Source organism: Crocodylus porosus, unplaced genomic scaffold (assembly GCF_001723895.1).
Source record: "Crocodylus porosus isolate Cpor-Errol unplaced genomic scaffold, CroPor_comp1, whole genome shotgun sequence".
Lineage (NCBI taxonomy): Eukaryota > Metazoa > Chordata > Crocodylia > Crocodylidae > Crocodylus > Crocodylus porosus.
The window spans coordinates 10,538,300-10,548,104 of NW_017728942.1; the positions used below are offsets into that span (position 1 = coordinate 10,538,300).

The following is a 9,805-nucleotide window of genomic DNA, read 5'->3' on the forward strand; positions in this document are numbered from 1 at the left end:
GTCCATGGACGCTGGATGCTGGAGCAGCACCGAGAAGGGAGCAGGGAAATGATGGGGTCCATGGACGCTGGATGCTGGAGCAGCACCGAGAAGGGGGCACGGAGACGATGGTGGATAGAAGCTGCTTGAGCGCTGCTTCTCAGGGCACACCCCACAAGCAGCAGCCACAGCCCCTCGGTTTCTTTGAGCAGGGAGGGGGGACATTTCCATGGCCAAGCACTATTTAATTAAGGGCCCGGATGACCAGCAGATGGCAGGCCAAACTCGCTTATGGGTGGCTCCCTCCCTCCAGCATCTGACACGGTGAATAAATAACTGGGAACATGAATCCTAACCTATCACCTCCAAAGGAAGCCAAAGCATCTGTGCATTTGGAGGACGAGAAGAACAGAGACCCTTTGTGCTTCTCCACGAAGCAGCTCGGAAAGCTGTTTCTGCCATCAAGGCCGATGCATATCACATACATGCAGGCGCACTTGACTCCTGCACCGGGGGAACGACAGGGCTGGGCTTGTAGACAACCATTTTGCTGTGCTATCCTGTCCAATAAAACCGTGAGCGTGCAGAGAAACAGCGCAGACAGCATTTCTGATCATCCCCCATAGTGCTCCAGGCCCTGGGAGATAGCTTGAAATATTGTGCCGGCTATAATTAGAAGTTAGGCTTGCTTTCCAGGAGGGTTGTGTCTTCTTCCCTAAGAATATTCAGACTGGCTTGTGGTTACATATTTTCAACACGACGTACAGGGAGTTTGCCAGGCAACACCCACTAACTGCTCAAGGGAGTGATATGCTCATTCCCACTTCCATGGGAACTGGAGGGACTAGTTGCTACCTGATCACATCAGCCTTTCTCAGCATAAAGCCACAGGCACGGAGAGGATGCAGAAATTTCAAGGCCAGCAGAGACCATTACAGTCGTCTCATCTGACCACCTGTGTAGCACCCACCAGTTCCTCTACCTTGCAATTATCCCATGGCTCCACGCTCTCCCTAAAAGCGACTCAATCCGCTGAACTGAAATCCTGAAATCCCAAGGACCTCATGAATTTCTTTGCTGAAGCTTTCGACAGAGCTCCAAGTCAAGCAAGCTCCAAGTGAGTCCATACAAGGAAACATTTGCAAAACACAACAAAAATAGCCTGCATCACTACACGTTAGCATCACATTGAGGAGTGTCCAGGCCCTGCAATAATAAATAAAGCCCTCCTGCTATACCACAGCATTTGTCCAAGGCACTACACAAATGCCGATTAATCCTCACAACACCCGAGGATGCCTCGACGGACCCCGTTCTTGCAAATGGAGGCAGCAAAAAAATGACATGACTGAGGTCTCACAGTGAGTCAGTAGCAGAGCTTGGATTATAACCCCAGTCTAACCCCTCTGCTCATTTCTCCAGTAATTTCGAGGTCCAGTAAAACATAGATTTTAGAGTCACTGGAGCCTTAGACCAATGTGTCTAATCCAAGGGTCTTCTTAACACAGAATTGCACTTACTTCCTTTACATAAAATATCTTCTGTCTTGGCTTCCTCCAAGAATCTCCCACTCCTCAATCTTTTGAATCTAGCTTGAGTGGCCAGAAGTCTTGGGACAGTTTTGCTTATTGCTTAGACCTCCTCAGGGACAGCGTATGATGGAGCCTACTGCATCACTAGCATTACATAGGTGTGTATCCTGCCCTGCCCGGTCACTGCAGGGGATGGTCTTCCATAGGAGCCATGCCTTTGCACAAGGCAGCCTCTCCCCATCCTGTATAGTTGAGCTGGAACTATTTGATGAAGGAGGAGTTTTTAGCTGACTGAGCAATCCTTTAAGTTTCCACAGTAGGGAATAAAAACAGAATAGGATCACCAGCAGACACAACCCCAGACTGCTTTTTAAAGAAGCTCCTCGGCTTCTGCAAATGTCACCATCACCCCTAAATACATACCATGGGCATTTCCAGCCTGATCCTGCAGAAAACTGGATCCTGCACATTTCTATGCTCCTTCTGATTTAAGAAGCTGCCTAAAATTCTGCAAGACCCAGGCCTATTCACTAACCTGCAGGTTTGCTTTTCCGTCGATGTTATATTCAGGCGCGAAATGCAATCGCACGCATGCAAAGACACATAGACCGTAAACTTCCGTATTTCCCCATGGGTTGAAGGAGCCCAAGTGTGGATGCTCCATAAAAACGTGGCAAATATTCAAAGCAGCGGCTGGTAAAACTAAATAGCCCATGCTGGACCCTAGTTTTTTAATCTGTAACGACACGAGAGCGCTCCACATGGAATTACCCTGCCAAGAGCGAGCGCCGTCTGGCAATCAACGTGCTGTCAAACAGATGTCGAGCTAGGTTCTGATCTCAGGAAAGCTGCAGTGAACCTGGTGGATCTCCAGAGCTTTTGCCCCAGCAGAATGGAGATCAGAAACCAACCAGTGAGTTTGCAGTACCTCTATCCTGTTTCACAACACTACCCGAACTACAAAGTGAGAGGCTGATACCACGGCAGCTCATCGCATACCAGAAAAGTCATTTGATCAACACATCATGGGGTCTCAGCAATCGGAGGCTCTGCTAGAGAGGCAGAGGGTTATATCCCCCAAATTGAGGCCTTTCAGCTGGGAGAGTGCTGCTTCCAAACCTGGAGAGAGCCATTCCCAGGCCCAGTGGCAGGAACGCCCCAGCCAGTTGTGACACCGCGTCCAGTCGGAGCTGGCCATGCAGGCAACACCGTGGGTGCATACACACGTACTGAGTCAACTTAAAATAAGGCATCTTAGCTAAGTTGACTTAACTAAGTCAATTTAAGTTAAGCCACATTGGAGCATACACACATACAGCTCCTTGACACAGTGGCAACTATCTTCTGAGCTAAGTTGATTTAACTAATGGGACTCAAAATAATACACCTCAGAGGCGTATTATTTTGAACCACCTTTAAGTCAATTCTGCCGGGTGTGTATACGCTCTGACAGTTAAGTCGACTTAGAAAAAGTTAAGTCAGCTTAACTGTCAGAAAGTTAATATATGGGTATACACCCAGTGGCAAATATATTGTCCTTTGCAGGCACTAAGAATCAAATGGGGAATCAGTGCAGAGCCCTAAACCAGGGTGATGCATTCAGCATGGCAGCAAACGCATTCTGCACCAGCAAGGACCTGCAAATCATCCGTCGGCCAGCCCTGAGATACGTGACAAAGACCCACAGGAGCATTCAGTTATTTAATTTCCACCTGAACACTTAACACTGCACTTCAAATCAGGCCTGGTTTATGTCAGAGCAGAAGCTCTCCATTGCAAGCCCTGAGCCCATAACCCTTTGGCCCAAAGACAGCATTGCAAAAGCATTACCAAATGAGCCATAGCAACAGCTGGAAAATGATTACCCCCTCCATCATTTTTATGAACTTGGTGCACTGCTGTGCTCCACTCCCAAAGAATGAGGATGGAGACGGGGTCCGGTTCTACAAGGCAGGGCGGGGGGCACGCGGGCCTTAAAGGGCCACTGTCACCATTTTATCTCTCTAACTGATTTACCTCCTGTGCTATCATCTAGTGGAGAAAGAGGTTTCTGTCTTCGAAATATGTACTTTAATCTTTTAAAGCTTATCATGTTCCCTAATTAATTTTTTTCAATTGCTCCTATTTTTGGAAGATCGTGTTTCATGCTCCCTCTGCTGGCTTTGCTGTAACACTCAGCTAGCAAAACAGACTCCGATAAGGAGGAAAATCCTGGGGGAAATCACGTGATCCGGCCATGAGTTTCTACAGGGTAAGTCCAAGGTGCAAAACAAATAACGGTAACCAGTCAGATCACAGATGAAGGATTGCAGCTGAAGAATAATAGTCGCTTCGTTTGCTGGATTCTGCATTTAAAAAGAAACTTTTTTTTGGTACTAAGGCGACTTTTTTTTAATTTCAGAAGGAAAAGCAGCACGCCCAGAATCCAAGTCCATGATAAAGGGATTTCTGTTTATTTTCGATGATGGCTGTGAGCCGTCGTCGGACGAGCAGTCTTGGTTTGCCCTCTGATGTCTCAGTAGTCAAGTGGCGCACTGATAATTGCAGCCGCCACTAACTGTGGACAGTAAGCTTTGAATGGCTCATTCAGTCACTGCCTCCAAAACAGATGCAATCACAGACACTGACGTTTCAGTGAATGTCAATCAACGTTTATTGCAGAAAAATTCAAAAGGCAGGAAAAAAACTCCTTTGGTCTCCTATATCCTTACCGCTGCCGTTTCTCCAGGCCACCGTGTTCTGGAACGGTGGACCGCTTTCTGCCGTCTCGATCCAGTGGGGCCAGACAAGCCTAACCAAGAGTTTAAACTAATTTGAAAAGTTTCTTGACGTGCATCAGGAAACAAGAAGGTGAAGTGGAAATCACGACGTGCCACATGCGGTCACAAAAATAATGGTCCATTTTTGTCCCCTGGTTTGTGCTCCCATCTGTTGATTGGGCCCAGCTGGCTGAGGAGGTGCAGCGCTGGTCTGGCACTCCAGAGCCCTTGATGCCACTCCTGGGCCTGCCGCTGCCCCTTGGCCAAGTCACCTGGCCACCTATAACAAAGGGAATAACAGAGCTGAAACCCTTTGCAGCGCCCCTTGCAGCTGTTGGTGAAAAGCAGCAGATCAGCGTCAGACATTAGGATTAACAGCTCTCTCTCTCTCCTCAGGAAGGATCTGGGAGCACTGCACTCTTTCTTGGCATAAGGACCACATCACGCCGCAACCCTCCGTAATACTTTTTAACCTCTCGAGTTAATCCTTCTGTAGTTTCAATTAGATCAGTTCGTCTTTGCCTCCTGATCTAAACCATTGTGCAATGATCATTGGCATCCTATGAGCATCCTCTCCCCTCCCTCCCCTGGGGATGGCTGTATCTCTCTAGCGAGCAAAACAATCTCCATGTGGGATCATTCATTACATTTAGGGTGAAATAATCATCCTCCCCTGAAGTCATTGGGAAAGCTCACCTTGATTTCAGCGGGGCCAGGACTTGCCCGGTATTGTGCAAAGCTTCCAGGGGGCTGGTGCTTACTATCATAGGACAGGAAGGCTGGAAGGGACTGCCCCAAGCATCCAGTCCAGCTCCCTGACTCCAAGCAGGGTCAGCTGTGACTATACTATCCCAGCAAAGTGACTGTCCAAACTACGCCTGAAAACTTCCAAGGATGGAGATACCACAACTTCTCCAGGCAGCCCGTTCCAATGCTTGACCACCCTCCGAGTCAGAAAGCTCCTCCTCATCTCCCACCTAAATCTCCTCTGCTAGCTCCTTGTCCTGTCTCCTGGGGCCACAAGGGAAAAACCCATCTCCATCTCTTCTATAATCACCCAAGGAGAAGATGCAAGACAAGCGTAAACAGGTCACCCAGAGAGGTGGTGGAGTCTCCGTCCTTGGAGGTGTTTAAGACCCGGGTAGACAAAGCCTTGGCTGGGATGATGGAGTTGGGGCTGGTCCTGCTTTGAGCAGGGGGTTGCACTAGATGTGCCCCCGAGGTCCCTTCCAGCTCTCCTTTTCTCTGACTGTATTATTACTATAACCCAGAGGCATTGATGCATGAAGGCAAACCTGGAGGCCAAGACCTCAGACTTCAACTGTAGGGAAGAATGAAAAAACTAGGGCAGACAGACATGGTAAAGCCATTTATTGTGCTAAGAGGCCGTTCCTGCCAGCAGCTGGTAATTTATGCATCTGTGCAGATCCTGTGCTATTTGTACTTCCATCAAGAGTCGTAGTCATTCTAGATGCCATAATAAATGCCTGTCAGTTTTAGGCAATTGTTTAAAAAAGTGGATGTTTTCACACTGCACATAAATTATCTAGCAAGAACAAGCAGCGCTGATCTAGCTCCTTGGGAAACTATGTAGAGCTCGAATTCCTCGCCGCGCGGCCGAATGCTTCGGTGAAACGGCCTTTTGGAAACCCTCCCCTCCGCGAGCCGCTTGCCCAAGTGACAGGCACCATGCAGCGCAGAAAGGAAGCCCTTTCCAGGGGTGTTCATTTAGTTGGGCACCCAGGTAAACTGGAAGGGTGGAGCGAGAACCAGTGTTTCAGCGATGCCTTCACGGGATAAAACAACATCTCTTTGCTGCCAGGCACAATCCAGGGGCAACCCTGCTCACACTTCCCCTTTGCCATTAGGTCCGAATGCTAATGGGGAAACCACCATTCGCTCTGGCTCACCTCTAATGCACTGTTGGCTGCCACCTCCTGCTTCATTCGTAGCTCCTGTAACTCCCCGATTTCAGGGGCAGCATGCACATAGGCTCCATTTCCGGGGCCTCCACGGAAACACAAGCCCCAGCTTTGCAAGCACTTCTGTTTGCATGCAAAGACAGGTCTTCGTTTGGCCTCCGTGTTTTGCTGGGGGCTTTTGGAAATGAGGCCTTCCCTGTTTACTAGCTGCAAAAAAATAATCCGGTATAAAGATATCAAGTGTCCCTTTTACCATCTTTAATTTTCCCTGAGCCTGATGAAGGGCACACAAGCCAAAAAGCTTGCAAAAAAAAGACTTTCTTTTTTTTTTTTTTGCAATTTCTTAGCTGGTCTAATAAAAGGCATCGTCTCTGAACCAAGAGTGCTAGATTTTTGCATTCCTCTGCATGTATCGCATTTGGCCTGCCGTGCCAGGTTACCGAGTGGAGAGAAGGCACGTGAGAGCAGAAATTGAGCCAGGGAGGCACATGTCACTGGCGTCCTTCAGATTTATGCCAGGAGTTGCTGAGAGCAGCGTGGCCCTGGCGTTAGGAGCATTCAATAAACCTCCGCATCTCTCTTATGGCGCACACCTGCCAGGTAAGTCATATCACAATGGCTAGAAGAGCTCTCGAAGGCAAGGGAAAGCGCTGGGAGTTTCCATCTGTGCAAACACAATGCCTGGGGAACAAAGAGGGGCAGTGAGTGAAAGGATGGGCCCTTGTAAGCATTCTTGCTGCGAGCACTTCCAGCACAAGACATTGAGAGAGGGCTTTGAAGCATCCCTAATCACATAAGGGGCAGGGAAGAACCACAGCTCCCTTATCACACACGGCATCAGGAAACCTGGTATTAAACACAGAATTATGAGGTCCCCTTTTGGCTGGGATTTTTAGTTCACCGGTCCATGCCCACAATAAAAATATTAACAAGCCTTGGGGCACAGGGCCGGTTGCTTACCACAGCCTTAAATCACACATACGAGTGTCCCTTTGCTGACATGCGACATCCAGCCCCTCGTTGCATACTATTGTGACCTGCACCCGTCACGTACTCAGCACTATGGACGTCTCCGTTTCAGATGCTGGAAACGTCTTATAGAGCCCATATTCAACACACCAGCGGAGCAATGGGCTGAAGTGGGGTCAAAGTCAGTGCAACCCTCTGACAACCCTCCGCTCTCAAACTGTGCTGTCCTAAATGCGGTAAGACCACATGCAGCAATTCCTTTGTGCTCACAAGACAAAGAACAAGCTTTGTCTTGTGAACACAAAGACATAAGTGTTTCTATGTGCTCATTAGGCCATAGGAAAGTAGGGCTGGAAGGGACCTCAGCAGGTCATCCAGCTGTCTGCTCCAGGCGGGATCGGCCCAGACTAAACCATCCCAGCCACGTACCTGTCCAGCCTGCCCTTGAAAAAGTTTCCAAGCATGGAAAATCCACTTCTCCAGGTAATCTCTTGCAATGCCTGGCCACCGTCATAAAAACCTCCTCCTCATCTCCCACCTAGATTTCCCCGGCTGCAACTTCAGGCTGTTGCTCCTCATTGTATCTCCTACAGCCAGAGAAAAGCCCATCTCCATCCCCTCCATAATCGCCCTTCAGGTATTTGCAAACTGTTATCCAGCCTTCTTTTCTCTAAATTAAATAAACCTCATTCTTACAGCCTCTCCTAATCCCCTAATCATCTTTGTCACCTTGTGCTGGACTCATCCCAAACCATTTGCAACTTTCTTGAAGTGCAGGGCCCAAAACCGGACACAGTTCTCCAGCTGAAGCCTCCCCCGTGTTCCCTTGGGTCACCTTTTCGGTGACATTTTTACTCGATGCTGGGGTAGGAAAATTCCTCGTGAAACAAGATCCCAGATGAGGGTTTATTTTAAATTAATGGAAGGGATGCTATTGAGACATACAAGGTACCCTCAATGAAAAGGGGACTGGGGTGGCCACTTAAGTATCATCCTAGCAATAATCAAGAGAAATCTTTCGACCGGTATTAATATGACAAAATAGGCAAGTCATTAACATAGAAGGGGACGAAATTAAGTGACTCAGCAGGATGTTATGAAAACTATTAAAATACTCTCAAAAAACCAATGGAATAAAAGAAAAATGTTCTCCTATACGGGCATTTTCCTGCTAAAAACTATTAATAAACATAGCACACTGCATCCACCTCTCAAGGTCAAACCAATCTTTTGACTAATGGAAGCACTTACGAGATTCTCCAGAAATGCATTTTACACCTAAATGTGCCCTTTAATAAGTGCTCTTTTACATCTGCTCAGATAACACTGGTAGTTGTACATTTGCCTTCTCCAGAGTTTATTACAGACTTTTGGGCATTTAGCCGAAGGCTAAAAAAGGAGCGGGGACATTAAGGGAGTACGAACAGAGTTTCTGAAAGTATTTGTCCTTCTGGAAAAAAAAAACCCTCGACTCAAGGAGGAGTGTTCTGCATCACTTGGTTGCTGAAATTTCAGTCTCGTTTTTCCTAGTATGGAAAGCACTTCGCTGACATAAAAAAAAATTGTAATTCCCAGGTAATACGAGTCATTTGCCTGAAACTGCAACACGCAAAGGAAAATGAAATGGCTGGGAGTGGCTCAAAGGGAACCCACGCTCTGATGAGTACAGGCAAGCTTATTACTCGGATAACTTCATTGATGTTAATGGAGAAAGATATACAGTCGGTCCCCTGTCCTTATCAGATAGCCAGAAATACCACCTGCAGCCAAACCCTACACACGGGAGCCACTAATGGATCCTAGAAGACTAATAGATGGCCGTAGACCAAAGTGGATTATATCCCTAACCGTGGAGATGGATTTTGAGCAACAATTAAAATAACCCTGGCGTATGAAAGTAACCCTGGGTTGGACTGCTGCAGGGAGAGGCCCTTGTGCCAGGGGCAGATCCAGGGGTGCCCTGGTGCACCTGCATTGCCCTTGGATGCCTGCTCCGCCCAAAATTCAGCCAAATTCAACCTGGCAGTCAGGCAGCACTGACTTCAAGCCTCATTATAATCTACCTTCACCCCACGGGTGTGGGCAACCCTCCTTCTTTCTAATGGTCTTGAAGCAAACTGCCCTCTGCTCCATGGCTGTGCTCTCTGCTAGTCGCTCCTGGTCACACAGCTCCTACTTCACAACCCGGCAGACTGGTTTTTAACTCCTTCCAGTGACATTGCATCTGCTTCTGCTTGCATCTGGACCTGGAGAATTTTTAACCGGGGGGGAAGGGGGGGAATGTGATGATGTGCCTCCGCAGGGGCACCTCCAGCCAAGGGACCGTCATGCAGCCAGCGTGGGGGGGAAGGCTCTGGGAAGGAGAGCGGCAGAGCTGGGCCCCGAGCCCCCGAAACCGGCTGCGCCGCCCCGCCCGCGATGCAGAGCCCGAGCGCCCGCAGAGCGCATGCTCGGCAGGGAAGGAGGCGGGGCTTCCCGGCCAGGGTTGCCCGGCAGCGCGGTAGCCACGGCAACGTTGGTACACAGCGCGACGCGAGGGAGACGGGGATGCTGCAAGGGCGGGTAAGAGCGTCCCCCACCCCCGGGGCCAGGACCCGCTGCACCCCCCTGCTGCACCCCTGAAGGCTGCTGCACCCCCAGGGCT

General features: G+C 48.9%; 1 protein-coding gene across 1 annotated transcript in view; it reads left to right on the top strand.

Annotated features, from left to right (window-relative positions):
* Positions 1 to 9,680: 9,680 nt before the first annotated feature.
* Positions 9,681 to 9,805, top strand: part of LKAAEAR1 (LKAAEAR motif containing 1) — a 14,971-nt gene continuing 14,846 nt past the window's right edge. The window contains exon 1 of the mRNA XM_019548276.1: positions 9,681 to 9,723. Coding sequence (XP_019403821.1) covers positions 9,709 to 9,723 — 15 coding nt within the window. The 5' untranslated portion in view covers positions 9,681 to 9,708. The remainder of the gene's footprint in view (positions 9,724 to 9,805) is intronic.